Raw genomic sequence first — 23,307 nt, forward strand, 5'->3', positions numbered from 1 at the left:
AATAGCAATAATATTATTAATGTTCAATATAAACAAACAAGATTTATCATTAAAGACAAGATTCTCTTTTCCTCTCTTTGGCTATTTAGCTTAATTTGAACTATATATATGGATCCACCACTTTCAATCTTATCTTTTTATCGTTTTCTTTATACTTCTATGTCTTTCATTTATACCTTTTTCAATCTAACATTCCTTTTATATCGTTTCCCTAATCTTTATAAAAAATGTTAAAGTTTTTAACATCCAAATTTGCATGAAATTATTGACAATTTCATAGATGTATAGATTAAAAGCTTCAAAACATTCACATGTGTAGGGTTTCAAATAAATCAAAGTCAAACTTATGTATTCAAGTCAAATTTGAACCAAATACTACTTGATTCAGCTCTATTTGTTTGCACTCCGAATATATCACATGCAATCAATCAAGTCTTGAACCTACTAGTATGATATTGCAATTGGCAAGTGAACCCCACTTGAAAGACCCTGGTAGCGGTAGGTATAATCTTGCAATTTGCAAGTAAATCCCACTTGCAAAACTCGTCAACCAAGTACGTAAAACAGCTCTCAAACTTTTCAACTCTTTAAACCAGCTGTAAAAATATCATTATCTACAACACATATGCATGCATGCAAACTGTACTTGAAAGAAGATTACAAATAAATTATGGAGTACAAAAATGCAATTAAAATAATAATAAATTTGGTTACTCTGATTGGAATCATTCCATGTTCTCTCAATTATGCTTACAATATGGAAACTTTTGAGCAAGAAATCAAATAAATCATAATTCATATTATAAATAGTAATATAGGAGCTAGAAATAAAGAGTGGATTCAAGTCAAGTTAACTTGAGTTCAATTGCTAGTTCAATTCATTTGAACTTGAAATGAATAACTATGGGTCAAATTTGAGATTATATGTTATTGATCTTCAATTCAAGTAATGAGAGTGTTTTACTTGATAAGCTCACAAATGATTTATACACACATATAAAACAACATTATTTTGACTAAATTATATTCTTATATAAATCGACATCATTTTCCTATATAACTTTGAGTTAAGCTTACATTAATTTTATCTAAATTTATTTGATGGAGTTAAAATCTAGAGTCAAAACAACAACCCTATCTATATAACTTGGAGTCATTGGCCATATCTCATATCTTTCAAAACTCAACCCTAAGCTCAAATTTGATTCCCTTGGCTAGATGTCCGTCCATCCTTTCCTTGTTAGTTACTATATAAATCCTTAATTATTTATTAATTTCTTCAAGTATATAGCATATTGTCCATCAAATTTGCCTTCTCACTTTTCCAATCATCTGTCAAAAAGTGATACATTTATACTAATGCAAAATTCAGTTGGACAGACAGATGTATGATGCCTAACTTTAACAACATAATATTTATACTGAATCTGATCTTCTATTCCCCATCGATCAACCTCTCTTTGAAACTTCATTATATTACAATAGCTACATGAATAGATCGTATATATTAAAATTTTACAGGGTCAAATTATTAATTAATGCATGTCAACTCCATAAACATAAGTAAGTAACTGTGTTATATAGCTAGAATGTGAGTTTCATACATGCATGTACATACCATGGGCCAAAGAGAAAGTCAGAAAACCACTAAATGAAAACCAGGGTCAGTCTCAGTTTGCTAGCTAGTTTTCTAAATATAAATACACATAAATCAAAATCTTATGCTAGTTGTTTGGAATCAGATAAGTTTCAACTTTTGGAAAGGTTGCTGGGTTCGGTCAAGCTCCCCCCTTACTCAGTTTTAGTCTCTTTATTGTTGCATATGCAGACTTAAAAATGATATTCTGAAAGAGACAATATGGGGTGGCATTCAGAAAACCAACAACACAAATCATATCCTTCCTCCTACCCCACTTTGATTTATATTTTTTGAAGTTTCTGGGTGGATACCACTTCCTTAATACTCCTCTTAACCCCACCCTACGACCCTACCATAATTACCTTTAACATCAATCTCTTTTCTCTTAATATTTAATTAGGGTTATCTTAATATATGTATTAACGTTTATGAATATCATAAACCCTAGAAAACCGCTCTGGTTTATGGCTATAATATTGAAAATACCCCAATCAAAAACAGTGTTCTAAAAGAGAGATAGCCCATCTGGCATCTCCCATCGTTAGTTGTAATTCCATATATAATATTATAAATATAAACTTGGCTAACCATGTTAAGTGAGGCCATGCAACTGTGTACACGTGCCTCACTTTAATTTGAAGTACACATGCACGTACGTCATATGTACATACGTAGAGAATAACCATTGTTAATGCAATTAAAATGAAGTTAAAAGCAGCGAAATTTATAATAGGAGAGGGCATCAAGTTCTATGCATCGTACTGTACGAGTGGCATTCGAGGAAGCATCCTTTTGAGGGACATGCACTGATTTATTCATTTCTTATTCTAGGGAGATAAGTCAATACCAGACAAAGCCAGTTGGATAGCAGTTTAATAATAAAAAAAACTAATCTCTGGCCAAAATTTCCAATAATAATCCTTATAATTTAACACTTAGTGAGTCAGCTTTGAATAGATTATAGCTAAGAAGAGAAACCCTGCTTACTAAACTACAATACTTTTAATTAATTAAGCATGCCCTTGGCTTGTGAACGACTTCAATCACTCAGTTTACTGTTTTTGTTTCTGGGTTTTGCCCAATAAACATTTTAACAACTTAGGAACTTATAAATTGTAAAATGTTCTGATATATTCAATATTCATTTTTTCTGTGTTTATCGAAGTACATTTTCAATAGCTGGAATTGAGTGCATGTATATTGTGTTAGATCCTAGAAACAAAGTTTGACATTGTATATAAATAATTAATATGGTTTTCTTTAATTAGATTGATGAGGTTAGTGTTTAAGTAATACTCCAATTGAACATCGTGTCTTTTATTTATTGGTTCTGTCAAGTAGACTGTTTTCAAAGCACTATATTTAGGTCATTGTCGACAAGTGTTTTTCAACTTAACGGAGGGGACACAAAATTTTGGCCTATTCTATGCATAATAAATTAATAGCGTTTTTGTATAAGCATGAAATAGAATTATCTTATGATTAGGATCCCGTGACATTATTATTTTATCTTTATTTTAAATTTATTTATTTGATTATATAATAATTTATAAATATATAGATCTACTCATTTGTATATAAAATATTATTATTTCTTAAAATATATTCACACTATACATGTAACAAAATGTAGATCTAATTCATAAGATGCTAGATGACATTTAACTCATTGACTAATGAAGCACAAAGTTTCTTTTGATTGATGCATTCAAATCCAATGAGGGCTTGTTTAAGTTTTTTTTTTTTTTTTTCTTTTATTAATTGATAAATCTTGAATAAAAATCTTTAATATCTATATATATGCTCTTGTTGAATAATCATAATTCATATGCATGAAAGTTTAATTTCTCTTCCACCTAAACTTAATGGGCTGTAGTTGTACAAGTTTAAGTGTTCGAATTTTCTTTGCACCAATAAAGCATATAAGTTGAGATTTCTAGGATTTCATTTTGACTTCGTTGCCTTTAAATGCAAGTCTTTCGTAAATTTGGTCCTCTTCCAAATCTCTATGATTAATTGCCAATTTTGACTTTGACACCATTATTTAATCATAATTATTTTTATAAAAAAATAATATAACTGAATACACCAATTTTAAGTATGTAATTATATGTTTAAATAATTTGTCTTCAATTAGATAATTAAAATTAAGCGCATATACCACTATATAAAATTTCAAAAAATAGTATTATAGTATCTTTAGTGGTAAGTATGAAGACACTTAAAAAACAATACGAGTTTGAAATATTCAAAATAATATCAAATTTTTAATTTAGTTGACCAAATGATCGTGGAATTAATCATTAAAATTATAGTTTTTATTAGTTTGATTTAATTAATTCAAATTCGATTATGTCAGTTAACCTTGGATAAAAATTTCTCCTCAAAGAAAAAAAAACAGTTTTGTTAGGATTATTAAAATGGGGTGGTGACAGAACTATACAGGTAACTCAGAATGAGATGGCGGTTCCAAATCCATACAAGTCATAATCCTATCAACAATGGTGCTCATATTTGGTCTATCTTCACAATTTTCAGCTAGAGCAGAATTTACTATGTCCACCAACACTCTTAGTTGCTCCAAATCAGCCTCACCCTTGAGTTTTGGGTCCAACATTTGAGCCGAAACCTCTGCATCATCATTTTTCCTGCACTCCTGTCCATTCACCTAATGTCACTGAACCTTGCGTTAATTTGAGTTCGGTTATCAACTTCAGAAGCAATACACCGAAGCTGAACACATCACTCTCTGGTGATACGAGCCCAGTTTTGAGGCAATTGGTGTCAGCATTGCCGTACGAGCCTCTGATAGTGGTTAGAGTTTTTGGGCCGAATGAGCCATGGCCTAACTTGCAAAGCCCAAAATCTGCCAGCTTGACATGGTCATTGCCAATCAAGAGAATGTTGAGGACTTTCTATCTCTGTGGATAATGGGAGGGTCAGCTATTGAGTGGAGGTATTGAAGGGCTCGAGCAATGTCGAGAGCAATGCTCAAACGATTGAACCATGAAAGTGTTCCTTGAGATTGGCCATAGTAGGTGTGCATTCTGTCAAATAAGCTCTTGTTTGGAATGTATTCCAGTAGTAGAAGTTGCTGTCCTGCTCAAAATGTTTTTGTGTATAATTACTAAGGCTTAAGAAAAATGGACTGGGTTTCAAGTTGAATTCATTAATTCAATGTATGAATGTGAATTTACAGAAATGTTATTGAAGTTAACTTTTTCCAAGCAGAAACCCAGCAGTCCCACCAAATTAGGATGACAAATCCTTAGCAAAACTGAGATTTCATCCAAGAAGATCTTTCTGCTACCGCATCTCTCCTCCGTAACTCCCTTGACAGCTCCAAATCTTCCATCTCCAAGTTCTGCAAGATACACAAAAGATGTGGCTCCAACCCCTATGCGAATTCTGAAGTCTCTAGCAGCCAGTTTCAGCTCTTCAAAAGCGTAAGTCCCAATAACACTCATATTATTTCCTGGAAATCATGTCATCTTGGTTGCTTTTCTCCAAGTCTGTTTGATCAGTCTCCCTGTTGGAAGCTGCACCAATTGCTTGAGCTTCAAGGTATACTGCAAACTTCCTCAAAATCATGGTGACAAGAATCACCAGTATAATCGCAGGAATAATCCATAAGTTACTTGGATTTGTTGTGGAGAATCCAAGGAACCACATGATCTTTAATTCTTATTCATGCAGCCAACAGTCTTCTTTATCAGATGACTACAGTTAATATAATTATAAACCCTAAAGCTGAGGAAGTTTATAAGATTCAGTGGTTTGGAATGCAGCATGAAGAGCTCAAATGTGTCTTATTATGCCTGGAATAAATCACTGCATAAGGGTCTTAAGTCTGTCATTTTGTTCATTGTCCATTTTCATGATGGAATATCTGTGTGCATATATCAATATGTAGCAGAGAATCTTGGCTTGCAAAAGTTTAGTGATTGATGTCTGTGTTATTACTATAAGATGGCCAAAGGACTATGTACCACCAAAGTATGTTGTTTTCTCAAGTTTCCTTCCGTTAACTTTGACAATCTTTTTTACCTACCCATGACTGGTTAAAATTAACAGTTTTAAGAGTAAAATCATTATTTTATCTGTATTATTAAAAATAAACTTAAATTTGATTTTATTTCCTCTTCTAAACCCTAAAAACTAATAATTTTCCCCTAACCCAAGTTTTAAAAAACAACATTTTCCCCCTTAAGGTTTTCAACTTTTCAGAGTTAGTTTTCCGACACCGTTTCTTCCTCTCCGATGACCTCCAAGCAATGTCTCTTCCTCTATGGTGCAGCCTCCTTCAGGTGGTTGTCCTGGGCACGATCGTCAACCTCGAGGAAGACTCTTCATCGACAAGGAGTCTTCATCATCGACGAAGACCTCGTTTTCATCTCGACGAAAACGACTTGTTTTCGTCTTTGACCATGCCCATAACAACCTCCGAAAGGAGACTGCGTCGGAGAGGAAGAGGCATCCCCTGGAGGTCACCGGAGAGGAAGAAACGGCGTCGAAACTTTGAATCTAAAAATTGAAAACCCTAAAGAGGAATATACTGTTTTTTAAAACTTGGATTAAAGCGAAATTATTAGTTTTTAAGGTTTAGGGAGAGAAATAATATAACTAACAGACACAGTTAATTTTAACAGTCTATAAGTAGGTAAATGTGATTTTTAAAATTAATGAAAAAAAACTTTAGAAAATCGTATACTTTGGGTGGGAAATAGTCCTTTAGCCTTATGAGATTCAAAAGTCAATAAAAGAGTCCTAAAATTTGGCTTCATCTAACTTAATTCATCACCTAACCCAATTCAAGGACTAAAAATGTACTTGTAATGATGTTAATACCATGAATTATATTTACACCAAGTGAACTGAACTTTGCAAGTCAAAATCCAACTCACCATTCATGAATTATGCAAAGATGAACAATATATAATCAAAGTCTTTAAGTTTCCAAAATAATAATCTAAAATTCCAAAAGGTAACAAATAAGTGCATTCTTCTGCACTGTGTTATGTTTAAGCTTTGGTGTTATAATATACTGATCAAATAGTCCAACCAACAGGCTATTAATTAAATTGGAACATAGTCTCTCATGATAATATTCGTGTTAATGTTTGTCCCACTATTATTTAATAGAATACTAAAAATAGTTTTGATATTATTTATAATATTTTAGTGATATAATTTTATTAATTATCAAAATATTATCTATTTTAAATCATAATACAACATTATTTTATTTTTAAATTTTATAATCTAACATAAATTATTTAATTACTCTCCTATTATCGTTTAGAAATATTATATTTATTTAATATTTATTTTATATTTTTTCAATTGAGATTTATCTATAATATTAAAAGATAAATTAAAATATTAACCGAATGGACCTGTCAAATACAAAATTATTAATTTGGTCTGGTAATTGGTATCAAGTATCAACCGTGCTGATTGAAACATTTAAAACGCACATATGGCAACTCCAACGTATTTGTTATTATATCATATAAACTCTGAAATGTGTTCATCAAATCCCACCTACAGGATCACTTAATTCTCATAAGAACCAACAATGTTAGAAATTTACCTACTATGGTATTTGCCAATTATGTTCACAGGCATATTAAAAATAGAAATATTATATACACAAATAATAATAATAATAATAATAATAATAATAATAATAATAATAATTTTATTGATATAAAAGTATGAACCCAGCAGACCACTCAAAAGCAATCCTAACACTTTGAATCAAATATCAACCACGATGATTTAAACATTTAAAACTCAACATATTATTATATCATGTAAACTTTGAAATGTGATTATCATTGTTTGAAAGCTGTTGAAATAGCCTCTGAATTAAGACTTCTTTCAGGGGTGAATGTGAAAAAACTCAGAAGAAAGCTAAAAAACAAAGCAAGCAGTTACCATAGAAATTAATGCAGTGAGTCAGCTCTTGGATTCATTCACATATTCTTTAGAAGGTTCAAAACAAAAGAACTGCATCATAGTTTGGGACTTTTACTTCTCTCAATCTCTATGACGCTGGCAATTTGATAATAAATGCTGCATCTTTTCAATCAGAATAACCACAATGGCTGATTGGAGAAACTGGTATCAAGAGGCTGCGAATTCGAAGCCATTGTTCAAAGCGATCTACGTAACTGTGATTATCGGAATATTAGTTTCGACGTTTTATGTTTTCTCCGCCATTAACTCCTCTAAGTCACCCACCACTGCCTCCTCCACAACTTGGCTTTCTGCTCCTTCTACTGGTCCCTGTATGTTCTTTTGTTTTTGTTTTCAATTTGTTTTCTTTTTGGATATTAATGCTGACCCAGTTCGTGTTTTTGTTATTTTTCTTGGATTTGGACCTTGCATGTTAGTTTTGGAATGTTTTAAGTACTGGGTCTGAATTAATCCTTTGATTCTTGTGCTTGAAATGGTTTTTGATTGTGTAATCCAATGATAATGTGGAAATGGTACTCGAATGCCCTAAAGTTTTGATTTTTATTCGTACCAAGTGTGTTTGACTTTTAAAGAGGCACTTAATTGTAAAGTTTGTTTTGATTTTGTGTTAGTGATTTGTGGGCACGATAGCTCTGTGTTTGATCAAAATTGAATATCCATGTGTAAGCCCGTGTGTGTGTGTGTTGGATTATAACATTAATCTAATTCCCCATTTCCTTTATTCACAGTAGTCAAGATCTTAGCTAACTGTTGTATTTCATCCGATGCTTAATGACCTTAAAATTGAACTATGTTCTGTTTTGGTTCGTGATGTTGTGTTTTGTGGTAGGTCTGTCATGCTAACCAGCTAGTAGCTCTTGAAAAAACAAGTTATAAAAATTGCGCTGTTTTGTAGTATCTATGAGTTGGGAAGAAACGAGAGAAGTTAATGCTTCCTAAAACAATCACAAGAATTTATCTTATAGTATTTTCATGTCATGATTCTCAAGGAAAACCCTTTGAATGATGTTCTGCCTCTGTATATCAAACTTGCTGTGCTTTCTATCTGTCTCTAATTGAATCCGTTTCCATTCACATATATCACCAGATGTGGATTCTTCTCATTTAAGTCTAACACCCACTTTCTCCCGGACAACAATGGCAATGGGTGCAACACCACCACCTGTATCTCAACCTCGAAGCAATTTGACAAAGCCTATATGGGAGATTCCTAAAAGCAAAAAAATGCCACCTCTGGAGACCTTTTTACTGACAAAAGAACTCCTTGCGCAGAGGGCAGAAGATAATGTCATAATAATGACTTTTGGTAACTATGCATTCATGGATTTCATCCTGACTTGGGTTAAACACTTGACGGATTTGGGGCTCTCAAATCTCATTGTTGGTAAGTTATTATGTGGGAGATTCAGTGTTTTAGCTTGACTGTAAGTTTTTTATTGTACTCTTACTAAATATTGCTCAAAAGTGGAATTTAACTTTTTGTCATACAGGTGCAATGGACACCAAACTGGTGGAGGCTTTGTATTGGAAAGGTGTTCCAGTATTTGATATGGGAAGCCATATGAGCACGCTAGATGTTGGCTGGGGCTCACCAACTTTTCATAAAATGGGCAGAGAGAAAGCAATTCTGATAGACTCAGTCCTTCCTTTCGGTTTTGAGCTATTGATGTGTGATACAGACATGGTTTGGTTGAAGGTAACATCCATTGGATGCTGATTGTTACTGTTGAGTTCAGGCCCTTATTTATTTCATAATGTATCTCTGTTTGCATCTTCCATTGAATAAGTGAATTCTATTCATAGAAGTTTGGAGGGAATTTACGCTGATATTCAAAATTGAGTAGTAATAGGTCAAAAGTTTGTGTTGATTCCTTCATTGTTTATGTAACAGAATCCACTTCCGTTTCTTGCTCGGTATCCTGATGCAGATATCTTAACCTCAAGCGATAGTGTTGAACCAACAGTGATTGATGATAGGTTGGACATTTGGCAACAAGGTGAAAATCATACATTTAAGATTTTATACTTCAAATCCTATCGCTGTTTCTGCTTTATGGTTGCTATTAGCCACAACTCTACTCAAGCATGACCTATGAACACTAATGAGACATGAGATTTTTCGGTTGATGGTTATGATATCAATTATTTGTTGACTTATTAAGTTGACAATATGTCTGCCATACTTCATTTCAGTTTAGACACCTTGAAGACAGCCCACCTTTTCAGTGAGGGTGAAAAATTAAATTCTTATTTTTGGTATCCTCCATTTGGAGTTAATTTGGAAGTGGTTCCAAAACTTAACCTGTCTCTTAGGATGCCTTTGTTTCCAATTCCAAAATGGGTCTTACTAGAATTGATGAGCTACCTTGCAGTTAGTTTTAATTTTAAAATTGTCCCAAAATGTTAACTTATCTCTTAGGATACCTTTTTATCTCCACTCTAGAATGGTTTTCACTAAGACTTTACACAATGAGGGAGTCAATTTTATTTTGTGAGCAAGCTGGCTTACCTGCTTACAGCCTTCAGAGTTTAGGCCAAGCTTCAGCTTGTATGTATTGAGGTGTCAAGTTTAATTGCTCTTGTTGAGATCTTATGTTTGTATCTATCTTATGGTTATGATGAGCCTTCATTAATGGTCAAAAACCGTCACTAACAATGTTTTATCTTTACCTCACAGTTGGCGCAGCTTATAATGTAGGAATTTTCCTTTGGCGACCAACAGAGTCTGCAAAGAAATTGGCAAAGGAATGGAAAGAAATGCTTCTTGCTGATGACAAAATATGGGATCAAAATGGATTTAATGATCTTGTTCGCAGGCAGTTAGGACCATCTGTTAGTGGGGACAGTGGACTTGCTTATGCTTATGATGGAAATTTAAAGCTGGGAATTCTGCCAGCCAGTATATTCTGTAGTGGGCATACTCATTTTGTCCAGGTGGATCTCTATATTAGTTCATGATCTAATGATGCCTTACCATGTTCTATCATTGATACTAAGTTTTGAGTTTTTTACTAAATTCCTTAGTAATTATGCATCAAACTTAAAACAGAACCAATTGGATGCTAGAATTTATCAAGTCTTAATGCTATACTGGCAGGCCATGTATCAGCAACTCAGGTTGGAGCCATATGCAGTGCACACCACATTCCAGTATGCTGGCACTGAAGGAAAGCGTCATCGACTGCGGGAAGGCATGTATTTTTATGATCCGCCTGAATATTATGATTCTCCTGGTAATATTTTCTTACCTTTCATGATTTTTTTGACCATAATGTTATGTGAGGTGATATAGGTGGATACTTATGTCATTGATTGTCCTCTGCTAAATTGCTCAAGTTCTTGGGTTGGACTTCATGGCAGTATCAAAGTCAAGCTGAACCCTATCTTTTCTATCTTACTCATGATCATACCTTTTTGGCTTTCCTTTGCTAATTTTAACAATTGGAGCCTTGTCTTTCATGAAGTATTTCCACAGCATAAGTTACCAAAATTCGCACCAAAGCTGAAGTTCTTAACTTGACATTTAGACATATGGATGTGTGCATCTTAGCTGCAATTTAAGTTCTCTGGCTGACTTATGCAGGAGGCTTCTTGTCATTTAAGCCATCTATTCCAAAGAGTTTGTTACTGGATGGGGAACATAATCTGGAATCTCACTTTGCTCTTGTGAACTACCAAGTATGCTTGTATTAACTTACTTCCTTTATCATCTGAAAATTGATTACTTACTTTATGTTCATCTCATAATTTATATTCTTGATATTTTTTTAGATGAAACAAATAAGGACTGCCCTGGCTATTGCTTCATTGTTGAATCGTACACTGGTGAGAACTACTGGCAGGCAGCAACTTGAAATTTGGACAAGCTCACCTGAAATTGTGTCAGCTTTCTCTGGAAAATTAGCTAAATTATTTTCTCGTTACAATATTGTAATTTCATCAATTGACTTTCATATATCCTCAAATCTGTCTATTACACCTAAATACATATTGGTGATGAAATCAGAGTAATTGTCTGATTCAAGCTCAAAATTTGGGTTAAACTGCTAATATGATATATTTTTCTCACTAAAAAGGGAAAATACTAGGTAAATGAAAACTCATCATCTTAATCAATCTCAACATCACCATATTTTACTATAATTGTTTTCTTGTTTGCCATGGTAGAAAAGGTCTTAATGGTAGTATTCTTTAATATGAAACTATCATACGACTGTGCTATTGAATACGTCTTCTAAATGAATGTCAGCATACTGTAAATATGATGTACCTCATTGCCTATATGACTGTAGGTTGAGTACTATCATAAAATATGGACAATGCAGTATTCAGCTGATACAACAGTACATGAGATTTTCATTTTGAATTTTCTGCTCCTTTGTGTGTTTTTCAGGTCATGCCAAAACTTTGGTGCAGGTTGGATAGGCTATGGTTTGGACATCCTGGGGTTCTGGTGGGGTCTATGACTAGACAACCTTTTGTCTGTCCTTTGGACCATGTATTTGAGGTACCTTTATTTTATTAAGTCAATAGTTAGAAGTGTTGCACTTGTCTCTAAACATGATATATTTGAAACTTTTATGTGCAATTCTGATGGTAACCATTGACATCGATACTTATCTAGCTTTCTTGGCGAATTGTATCTTTATCTTGACAAGAAACTGAATGTTCTTGGTGAAGTTAGCCTTACCTGCATCTCTTGTCATTGAAGATAATCCATATCATGGCTTGCATAACTAAATTTCAGTTTTCTAAAGAAATTATCAAATGCTAATTTAAATAGATAACTGGATAGAAATAATGATTAGACTGATTTCCTTTCATTTGTTTGGAATGAACTTAAATATTGTGCTAATCTTCTGGATGAACCTGTCTTTTCTCTACTTTTCATTTTCTGCATTGTAATTCTGTAAATGCCTTAAAGGGTGTGTTCTTATTGAAGTTTGGGAAATGGTTGAAAGAATTTCTTATTTCCATAACTAATTAATATAACTACACCAGTAGAGTTAAATCCTTGTATAGCTATTATACAGAAAATGAATTATAGATATTTAAGTTTAATATTGCCTTTTTCTCTGGTGCTCTTCTTTTCCTCTTCCTGTCAAATGATTTCCTTGTATCTCTAATATATGTGCACTGCACTGCAGATAAATGTGATGCTGCAAGAGCTGCCAGTGGAGGATTTTGGCCCTGGCATCAGTATCAGAGAGTATTCATTTTTTGACAATCCATCAGTGCCTAAACAGGTAACAATTATCAGCTTCATGTAGACGAATAGTTGCCAGTGTTTAATTATGCCACTTAGTGGGAGCTTCTTGCTTTTGATATTTGCTTCAGGTGAAAGAGTCATGGCTCGAAGTTCATCTTTGTCAAGACGGAGTAGGCGATTGTCATGCATCAAATAATACAACTCGGCCAGGAATACTCAGATTTCCAAGACATAGCAGTGAAGAAATGGTATTCTAGATTTTATACAAACTTATGTTTATTATCTGTTTTAATCAATAGAGAACCTGAGCTAGACTAAACATATAATGTCAAAGACCTATGGAGCATTTAGAAGTCAAAACAATGGTTTTAGGTGCAATGAAGGATTTCTATGACACACACTGATTGGACCATAGTAACCTTGCATAAAATGCAAAAACAAGTAGGAAAAACATGTTGATTATGATGTTTTCCCAATCTGAAAAATGGGACTTGGATCACCTCATGCTAATTCTTTAACTTGTTGGTGGTTCTGATGAAGCACCGATAAACATTCTGTTCAAACCTTGGCATTTGAGCATAATCACATACTGAACATGTTAAACTTCAAAATCTGCCCTTGAAACACATCAATAGTACCATGTTTGGTTATTTTCTTTTTATATAATATGCAATTGCAAACCTATGTGTCGTGACATTAAATATTTTAGCTGAATATTTTGTAATTTCTGATTATATAGCTGGCAAAACTAATTTGGCTTCTTAGTAATATCTGGGATGTTATGAAGACTCCTGGCAAGGCTAAGATGTTGAACCCATGCTTGGCTCACAAGTGATTCTTGAGACGAAGCTTGAGTCGGTTCACACTTTGGCTTCAATAAAAAAAAATTAAACGTCTCCTTTGTGCAAATCCTAATAAATTTAAGAATTCAAGGAAGAATTGGCATGCTAATAGTTTGTTATCAAACCTCTAGAGGCAAAGATTAATTCCAATGATGGTACTATAATTAATTCAAGTCACTTTCTAATTCTATTGCATAAGGAGGGAGCTTGTTTAATTGCACTATCATTTTACTTTCATTACAACTCTAAAATTTAGTGGGTAGTCAATGTTAAACCGCTTATATGCTATGCTAGCATTCATTTATCAGTTGTTTCTCAACTTGGTTAAACCTCACCGGCCCTTCACAGAATAGAGACTGTATGCTTGTTAAGTTGTTTAACTTAATACCTATTATAATATACGATGTTATTGTTGATATGCAGTTCAAGACAGTTTTCTCCTCTTTCAAGGATGTTAAAGTCATTCAGTTCTCTTCAATGCAGGATGCTTTCACAGGTTTCACTGACAAGGCAAGTTTATTATCTTAATTATTGCTTTCTAATTAGATCAAGATTGCAAAAACCCTTTTTCCATATACTGATTTAACCTTGAAAATATTCTTAGACAAGAGATGAGAAATTCAGGAAACGTGTGAAACGGTATGTTGGCATATGGTGCTGTGTGGAGAACCGCACCCCTGGACACATATATTATGACATGTACTGGGATGAGAAACCTGGCTGGAAGCCAATCCCACCTCAGAAGTCAGAGGATGATCACCCTCCTTGGTGAGGCCTTACACTGTGAGGATATCTAAAAGATTTGCTGTAGTGCGATATCATGGGAGAAGAAAATATAGTCCACAGCTAGTTTACTTCCTAAACATTTTAATGCGAGATGGTTGTATTTATATATGTAGGTGGGGAAGAGGGCTTTATCAATGTCTACGGACAGGACAGACAGAGACTCTAATTTTTTGATCTAGAGAATCTTCTCCTTTTGGGGTAACAATAGAAAAATTTTTGAGTTATATTGAACTTTTTAAAATTTCAAATAAAAGAAATGTAACTTAGATTCTGAGTTGCAGATGATCTACTTCAGTTCCTTGCTTTTATATTATTTATTGTAGTAAGCACTTGTTCACAACTTTGCAGCTAACAGCATCTCTTTCTCAAGCTATGTGCGAACAGCGAATTCTTGGCTACGCTTGGACCCCATTTTTTTTTCTAACATGAAGCTATTTCACATTTACACTGTTTAGGTTGACTCGAAGAACTGGCAATTTATTGAGGCATCAACATCATTGGATAGGCTAAAAGTCACTATTGATTTTTCAGAGCTTGGCTTGACTATATTCTTTGAGGCAGAACTAATCAGGGATAATTGTCGCGGCCTTCAGAGGTTTGGTAAGAACTACCTGCACGTGCGGCATCTCGAGCACGTTTTGAACTCGACAAGAAAATGGATCCAACTCTCGACCATTTTTCAATACCACAGATGCTTCATTTCTGCACTCTAATCTTGGAGTAACTTCCCATCCTTAATCTCATCACAAACCAACCACTTCGTAGGATTTTTTCGCATTGCTGCCTATATCATGGTTTCTATTTAAGCCGAAGAGTTGTCGCCCATTTCACTTTTATGCGTCAAAAAATCATGTACCGGTCATCATTCACATCCATGCATTTCTGTACATTTAATTATTGCTTCGCTTAGACGGTCTTTATCAGTGTCATTACCATCTTCATATCGTACTAGCACCCACGAGATCAATAACTCGCTTTCTTACATTGTTCATAGCAAACACAAAAATCCCATTGAACCCAACCATTCTTGCCCTCGTATCTCCAAAACTCACTACTTATATGTGCTTCAGTCATCTCGTTTTTCCACTTTTATCAAACGCTTGATAAAATGTCGCAAAGAAATCAACAGCGTCAAGACACCGACTTTCATTTCGTTCATCATCTTCTTAAACCTTCCAATGGAACACGTCATGTCTTGACTGTCAGAACTGTCCATTGTTTAGTCCTCAAGTTAGGTTTTCTCCTCCACTTGCCAACATCGACGACTCTCCTTGCAGCTTACTCTAGAGTTAGCGATATTTGCTCTTCGTGGGGTTTGTTTAATGAAACTTGTGATAGGGATGTGGTCTTTTGGAATGCTATGATCAGTGCCTGTACTGAGAATCATTGTTTTAATATGGCATTGGATTTCTTTGTGGAGATGATTAAAGAGGGAACTGGGTTTGATTCCACAACTCTTTTGATTGTCGTTTCGACGCTATCTCGCACGAAATACTTAAAAAGGGGAAAGATTTTTCATACTTAAAGCATAAAGAGTGGGATGCTTTCAGATTGTTGTCTTTACAATGCACTTGTGGACATGTACGCAAAATGTGGTGACCTGAATTCTTCGGCGTGTGTGTTTGCTGAGATGAATTGCAGAGATACTGTGTCTTGGAATACAGCAATGAGTGGTTGTCTTAGTAATGATCATCCTGAGCAGTCGTTGTTGTACTTTAAGGAAATGAATTTCTCCGGGAACGAGCTGATTGTGTGAGTTTGTCATCTGCTATTGCAGGATGCACTTGTCTTGGTGAGTTGAGCCACGGTCAAGTTATTCACGGCTGGGGGATTAAGTTCGGTTATGAGGAAAGCAATTGCATTTCAGTTGCCAATTCTCTCATTTCATTGTATTCAAAGTGTGGAGATATTGAGGCTGCAGAGACAGTGTTTCAGGGTATGCGACATAAGGATGTTGTTTCATGGAATGCAATAATTAATGGGATTGCTTCAAATGGTAAGATCAAAGAAGCATTTGATCTTCTTATTGAGATGCAGTTGATGGGGTTTGCTCGACCTGATGCAACCACTGTAGTTACTATAATTTCGCTTTGTGCTGAATTTATGCTTTTGAGAGAAGGAAGAAGTGTACATGGATATGCAATGCGGAGACTAATGGGATGTGATGAAATGGTGATGAACAGCCTTATGAACTTCTACTCAAAATGCAACTGTATAGAGAAGGCTCAGCTACTGTTCAGTATCATTTCCATAAGAGATTTGGTGACTTGGAACACAATGATCTCTGGGTATATCCAAAATGAAGATTCAAAAAAGGCTCAGAGCCTGTTTAAGGAAATGCTTTATTTCTCTTCAGAGTTCAGCACATCAACTCTATTTGCTATTCTTCCTTCTTGCAATTCCCTTGAATCCCTGAAGTTCGGTAAATCAATTCACTGTTGGCAGTTAAAGGTGGGATTCTAGAATGATAATCTTGTGGTTAATTCCCTCATGGACATGTACATTAATTGTGGAGACTTGATGGCCGCTTTCCCATTGCTGCAAAGAATTTCACTTGTAGGAGATACATCTTGTTGGAATACTGTAATTGTTGCCTGCACAAGAAATGGACATTTTCAAGAAGCCTTTGAAACTTTCAACATGATGAGGCAGAAAGGAAATGCCAGCCTTGATTCAGTTACCCTTTTCAATGTCATATTAGCTAGTGGAATGCTTGAGCTGGCCTCCCAAGGCAAATCTCTTCATGGTCTTGCACTTAAATCTCTGATAGGGTCAGATACTCGCGTCCTGAATGTATTAATCACAATGTATAGCAGATGCAGCGATATTGAGAGTGCTAGGCTGGTTTTCATTTTGAGCTCCGATCGCAATCTATGTTCGTGGGATTGCATGATCTCTGCTTTTTCTCAAAATAAGGCTGAAATAAGAGCACTTGATTGGTTTCGCTTGCTTGAGTTCAAACCCAATGATATCACCATTGTTAGTGTTCTCTCTGCTTGCAGTCAACTTGGAGTTTTAAGACATGGAAGGGAAATTCATGGATGTGTAATTCGCATGCAATTTCAAGATAACCCTTTTATATCTGCAGCCCTTCTGGATATGTACAGAAATTGTCGAAGACTGGATATTGCTTGCAAAATTTTAAAAAATGCAGGGAAAAAATCAAATGCGGCATGGAATTCTATGATTTCTGCATACGGTTTCCACGGTGAAGGTAGAAAAGCAATTGAAGTGTTTCATGAAATGTGCAACTATGGAATCAGACCAACCAAAAGCACATTCATCAGTCTTTTATCAGCTTGCAGCCACACAGGGCTGGTGAATGAAGGCCTATGGTATTACAACCATATGCGGGAATATGAAGTAGAACCTGTAACCAAGCACGATGTACACATGGTTGAAATGCTCGGTCGAGCTTGTAAACTCCATGAAGCCTATGAGTTCATTACAAACAAGTCAGAGCAACCCAAACCAGGTGTTTGGGGAGCCATGCTAAGTGCTTGCAACTATCATGGAGATATGGAGATGGGGAAAAAAGTAGCACAACTTCTCTTTGAGTTGGAGCCTGAAAATGTCGGATACTACATTTCATTGGCTAATATGCGTGTTGCTTCAGGACAATGGAAAGATGCAGTGGAGCTACGGGAAATAATTCATCATAAAAAATTAAGGAAAACAGCAGGTTACTGTCTCATTGATGTTGGTCAAGGACATAATTGCAAACGATGTAACTTTTTGCTGGTAATACAACCCAAAATTGATTTTTCTGTTTCTCAACATTTTATAAAGAACATTCAAACTCACTGGCCTATAGCCATGAAACAAAACTTTGGTGAAACAAAAACCATAAATATACTAAGGGGGCGGCATCAATGGATGGGCCTAAAGATTCATTCAAAGAAAAACTGAGCTTGAGCTTCCACAGGAGAAGACCTCGTTAACTGCGATGTAGCACCATCCTGATTCCACTTCAGCAGAAATCCAATATGAAGCTGACATTGATGCTTTTAACTTATCCAGAATAACTGCAAATGAATTCAGAATAATCAGTGATCTCACAGTGCCTCATCCATGAAGGTACAATCAAGTAAAAGGCAGACAACCAGGTTAAACAAGAACCTGTTGATACTATTTTAATCATCCAGGTAATAATATGACCCAGCAGCTTTTTGATCTCTGTCCTTGGTGGAGTCCAATTTGTTGATCCTTGGTCTGTAATTGGTTGGATCCCGCCTAAATGTGATATCCAGATGCTACGAAGTGCAATAAAACAATAACAGTGAGTCCTTACATCTCATGCATGTGTAGAGAGAAGAGAGGGTTTGTGAAACTCACGGATAAGAAAAGATTCATTCCAGTCAACAATGACTGCGGAGAATTTGCAATACAGTCCACTGAAGGCTTTCCCTCATAAACAATAACTCTATCTGCCAGATATGTGGCCATTATAAAATCATGCTCAACCACAAATGCAGTTTTCTTTGCATGCAAGATAAACCTCTTAATAACTTTTGAAGCAACAATACGCTGCTCAGAATCAAGATATGCACTAGGTTCGTCAATCAGATAAATGTCAGCAGGCTGCATAAAAAGCAAACAGTAAATTAGACTACAGTTAAAAATAAGATATATTTGTCAGAGTCAACATAAAGTATCACTGGAGCTTTAAGCACGTTTTATTTAAGAATGCTTCCCTGACTTGCTTTCCTTACAGAACCTTCTAATTAAATTGAAATATTAATCCATTCAACAAAAGCCCGAGCAAAGACTTTTGACAACATTTACACAAGGAATAACCAAACATTTCCAGTAATATGACACATGCTGAATATACATACATACATACAATATGTATATATATATATATGTATATATATGTATATCACTTAATAAATATCACTTAATAAATATAACTCTAAAAATGAATCCCTTTTGAGTTTTTCTAAAAATCATTGTGATGTTACTAAAGATTGGAAAATAGCTACAAACAATGAAACTTCAAATAACAGTTTTCAAACAACACCTAGCAGGTCAGGACTTTACAACCATCCCTACAAATCGTAGCATGTCACACTCATCTTAAAAACAAACAAGGTGACAAATTTAACAGTATGAGAACATAATGTTGATATCCCACTGAACTTTTTGCAGAAGCAGATTAAGAATGCTTTGGTCCATTAATGTTAATATTGAATATGCACAAAATCCCTTCACCCTACTGCTTTCCCATTTATCCTATATTCATATAGTTCATCATCACTTCAACAAGACACTTCTACCTTCCTCAGTTCCATTATTTAAAAAAGTCAAAACATTTACCTTTCCAAGGCACAAGCATAATGCAACCCTTTGCAATTCTCCACCAGAGAGATTTATAACTTCTTGATCCATCAATTGTTCAATAAGTAGAGGCTTCATCACATCTGACACAAACTGAGGGTGAGTGTATGAATCACGTATTTTTTGATGCAGCAGATGTCTGACTGTAGATGTAAACTTTGGACTGATCTTCTGAGGTTTGTAAGAGACATTGAACTCTGGTATCTCCACGTCAGAACCTTCTATGTTATCAGGTTTCAATAAACCAGCCTACATATTTAGACAAAATATAGATTACTCATTTTTTCAAGAGGATATTACCCATAACAATTCACAAAGTCATCTAATACAAGAATAAAAAATAAAGGAAACGTAACAATACCAGCATACGAATAAAGGTTGTCTTTCCAGTCCCATTCTCACCCAACATTACAATAATCTGAGAATCAGTAAATTCACCCTCAACCACACGAAGCTTAAAATTTCCTTGAGTTTTAGACATGGTGGGATATTTGTATCGGGCATATGTCTCGATTTCCTCAGCACTCTCTTGTGGAGTCTCAGCAACCTGGAAAAACCAAACAAGCAAATGACAGAACATCTATATCTGTGAAGTTGTACAGCCAGAAAAATAAATGGATACCTTGAAGGTTAAAGATTCATCACGAAACCGCAGATTTTCAGTAGGGACAAATCCAGCCAAGAAAATATTTATTCCTTCTCTAACAGAGAAGGGAAGGGTTACAACTCCATACGCACCAGGTTTCCCATATAAGCAACAAATGAAATCTGATAGGTAATCCAGGACGCTAAGATCATGCTCCACAACAATGACATAACTGAAGCAAAGTGCAAATACGATAATCAATCTCATTTAAATCTCAAAAACAATAAAAACTCCCGATGACTTGAAACAATAGCAGAAGTGAGAATTAAACCTATTAGGTCTGAGCAAGGATCGAACAACTTGGGCAGCTTTAAGCCTCTGTTTAACATCAAGATAACTAGATGGTTCATCAAACATATAGATCTCTGCATTCTGTACTGCAACAACTGCAATGGCAAATCTCTGTAGTTCTCCACCTGACAAATCCCCAACATTACGATCTATGACTTGATTTAGCTCAAGATCTACACAAAGTTCTTGCTTCATATCCCTCTCATCTTTTTGGTCAAGCACCTGCCCCACATTGCCTTGAACAGCTTTTGGGATGTGATCAACATATTGAGGCTTTATAATAGCCTATAAAATGATAAATGCATCTTTGGTGAGATGATACAAAAGCAGTAAAACAGCTAATAATATCCAGAGTTACCAAATGATGGCAAACCCAAAACTCATCACACAACTTCCTAATTCAAATTGAATGAAAACAGGTAGGTAAATTAAACCACAAAAATGTGATTTCGGTGTTTTTTTTTATGTTTAGGGTATTATAAAGTCATCATAATCTTTATTCTCACATTTGAGCAAGTCTGAGTTATTTAAGAGGGAGAAAACACAATACGACCATGACTATGGAAAAAGACACACAACTTACACCCCGAATTGTCAAGAGTACAGATATCAATCCCTAAATGAATTTGGCTGTAGCATAGGACCTCCAATGAAGCCTTTGCATCAAAACACAGTACTTCACATGATATACCTACTTAATAGATAAGACAAACCATAAACACAAAAATATAGGCAAAGAAAGGGTACCTTCAAATTATCTTCAAGAATTCGAGTGAAATAGTTCTGCAACTCAGATCCTCGAAAATATGTCAAAATTTCCTGCCAATCTGGAGGATTCTGCCAGAAAAGAGTAAAACTACAATGTCAATCACAGGTGTCCACAATGAAAATTTTATGAGTAAGATGATTTAGCATATTACATTAAAACGACCCAAATTTGGTTTGAGTTTTCCAGCCAAAATCTTGAGGGCAGTTGATTTCCCAATACCATTGGTTCCAACCAAGCCGAGCACTTGACCAGGCCTTGGTACCGGTAACCTGCACCAATGGCGCAATATCTCAAAATAAAGAAAAGAAAATCTGACTATTCCAGGAAGAACAGTCATGAACTAACCTGTGTAATTTAAAAGTGTTGGGGCCATATCGATGAGTTGTATCTCTGTCCAGATCCTTTGGCAGGTTGATAATCTGGATTGCTTCAAATGGACATTTCTGCATGAGCATATGAAAAAACACTCAGCACCATGAGCTCCCAGGGAAATACAAAGGCAAACCCATATGTAATTTACAAACCTTAACACAGATACCACATCCAATGCACAACTCCTCAGAAATAAAGGCAATCTTAGACGCAGAAGTAACTTCAATACACAATTTACCTGCACATTTTCTAGAAAGTGTAAGAGAAAAAAAAATCCATAAATAGATACATATAAATAGCATCATAACACAACAATATGCATAAAATTCCCATCAAATTATTAACATGAGAGGTTACAAAATAATTTAAAATAAAAAAGAAACCGATTAAAAAGTTAGGATAAAATAAAAGTTCCCACTTTGCAAGCCCACGGCAAGACGAAAAGGAAAAACCAACTTTCTCAATCAGAGATCATTCAATTAGCTGAACATGTAAGCAAATTACAAGCAGAAGTCCATCAAATTAAACAAACGGCACCAGGACAACGCATGGACGACAAAAAAATTTAAAAAGAAAAACAAAAATCAAGATGATTATCGATGGCGCGATCAAAATAATGAAGTTTAATGAGCAAATCTCTATAATCAAAAAAAAGGGAAGGGGGTCGATAGAAAGAGACCGGTTTTAACAACGGGACAGCTCTTTTTGCATTCTTGACGACACTTTTTGGGCTTGCATCTATCAGAGCTGACTATAGCTATACGCGTCAAACGCTCCGTCATTTCTTCGGATAAATTTTCTTCTTCTTTTTCTTCTGTTTTAAAAAATGCGACTTCCGATCAAATACTTTAAAAAAAAAAATGAAACTACAGAATTTGAAGATGACAAAAAAAATGGAGTTTAAGAACACCTTTGTAATGGAAGAGAGAAGACGTGTGCCGGGAACGCTCTCTCTCTCTGTGAGTGTGTGGAAGCTAAAAATTACGCTAACTTTGTTTTAGGGTTTTCTTTTCGGAGTTGGAGGTGAATCGGATTTGGATCCGAGTCGGTTTGCTTTTTTGCTGAATTTATATATGGGTCAATTCTTTGCCTCCAAGACTATCAACAGTGCACACGCCCTCCTCTGCATTAAAAAAGTTAAATAATTTAAATTTAATATAAATCTTTTAAAAGAAAATTAAAAATAATTGAAGTTTAGTTTGACCTTGAATTAAAATTTAAAATTCAATTCAAGTTTAAAACTTAATTTATAATTCAAATTAATAATTTAAGTTTATAATTAATTAAAAAATCAATATCATTTTAATAAATATTTGATATAACTCAAATCAAATCATCATTCTACTAACAAATTAGACCAAATTAAATTCTTTCTAACTCGACTCAATTTAAAAATCGAATCAACTCTCTTAACTCAAATTTAATCTAAAC

General features: G+C 34.7%; 3 protein-coding genes and 1 pseudogene across 4 annotated transcripts; 2 read left to right on the top strand and 2 right to left on the bottom strand.

Annotated features, from left to right (window-relative positions):
- Positions 1 to 4,076: 4,076 nt before the first annotated feature.
- On the bottom strand, positions 4,077 to 5,344 carry LOC123197553 (annotated as a pseudogene).
- Positions 5,345 to 7,484: 2,140 nt separating this feature from the next.
- LOC123197396 (arabinosyltransferase XEG113-like) lies at positions 7,485 to 14,752 on the top strand. 2 transcript variants are annotated; one of them, XM_044611687.1, is made up of 13 exons: positions 7,485 to 7,926; positions 8,709 to 9,005; positions 9,112 to 9,317; positions 9,513 to 9,618; positions 10,299 to 10,555; positions 10,719 to 10,854; positions 11,205 to 11,299; positions 11,393 to 11,446; positions 12,015 to 12,128; positions 12,769 to 12,867; positions 12,959 to 13,078; positions 14,096 to 14,182; positions 14,277 to 14,752. In XM_044611687.1, exons 1-13 carry the CDS (start codon positions 7,746 to 7,748, stop codon positions 14,442 to 14,444), a joined length of 1,920 nt encoding a protein of 639 aa, XP_044467622.1. In that variant the 5' UTR covers positions 7,485 to 7,745; the 3' UTR covers positions 14,445 to 14,752. The 2 variants fall into 2 exon arrangements, with proteins under 2 accessions (XP_044467622.1, XP_044467621.1); XM_044611686.1 differs by having other exon boundaries at positions 7,489 to 7,932.
- A 106-nt stretch (positions 14,753 to 14,858) lies between these two features.
- Positions 14,859 to 18,367, top strand: LOC123197554 (pentatricopeptide repeat-containing protein At4g19220, mitochondrial). Its single transcript, XM_044611871.1, is given in 2 exon segments — positions 14,859 to 16,200; positions 16,203 to 18,367. Coding segments are annotated over 2 exon segments (2,799 nt in total). The 5' UTR covers positions 14,859 to 15,566.
- LOC123197397 (ABC transporter E family member 2) lies at positions 18,125 to 22,932 on the bottom strand. The gene is made up of 13 exons (XM_044611688.1): positions 22,787 to 22,932; positions 22,556 to 22,690; positions 22,029 to 22,114; positions 21,850 to 21,947; positions 21,656 to 21,773; positions 21,483 to 21,572; positions 20,716 to 21,020; positions 20,421 to 20,616; positions 20,160 to 20,345; positions 19,778 to 20,047; positions 18,794 to 19,039; positions 18,578 to 18,711; positions 18,125 to 18,483 (listed from the first exon to the last, which is right to left on the bottom strand). The coding sequence occupies exons 2-12, from the start codon at positions 22,656 to 22,658 to the stop codon at positions 18,592 to 18,594; spliced, it is 1,818 nt and encodes a 605-aa protein (XP_044467623.1). The 5' UTR covers positions 22,659 to 22,690; positions 22,787 to 22,932; the 3' UTR covers positions 18,125 to 18,483; positions 18,578 to 18,591.
- Positions 22,933 to 23,307: the final 375 nt, after the last annotated feature.

This window comes from Mangifera indica, chromosome 15, assembly GCF_011075055.1.
Source record: "Mangifera indica cultivar Alphonso chromosome 15, CATAS_Mindica_2.1, whole genome shotgun sequence".
Lineage (NCBI taxonomy): Eukaryota > Viridiplantae > Streptophyta > Magnoliopsida > Sapindales > Anacardiaceae > Mangifera > Mangifera indica.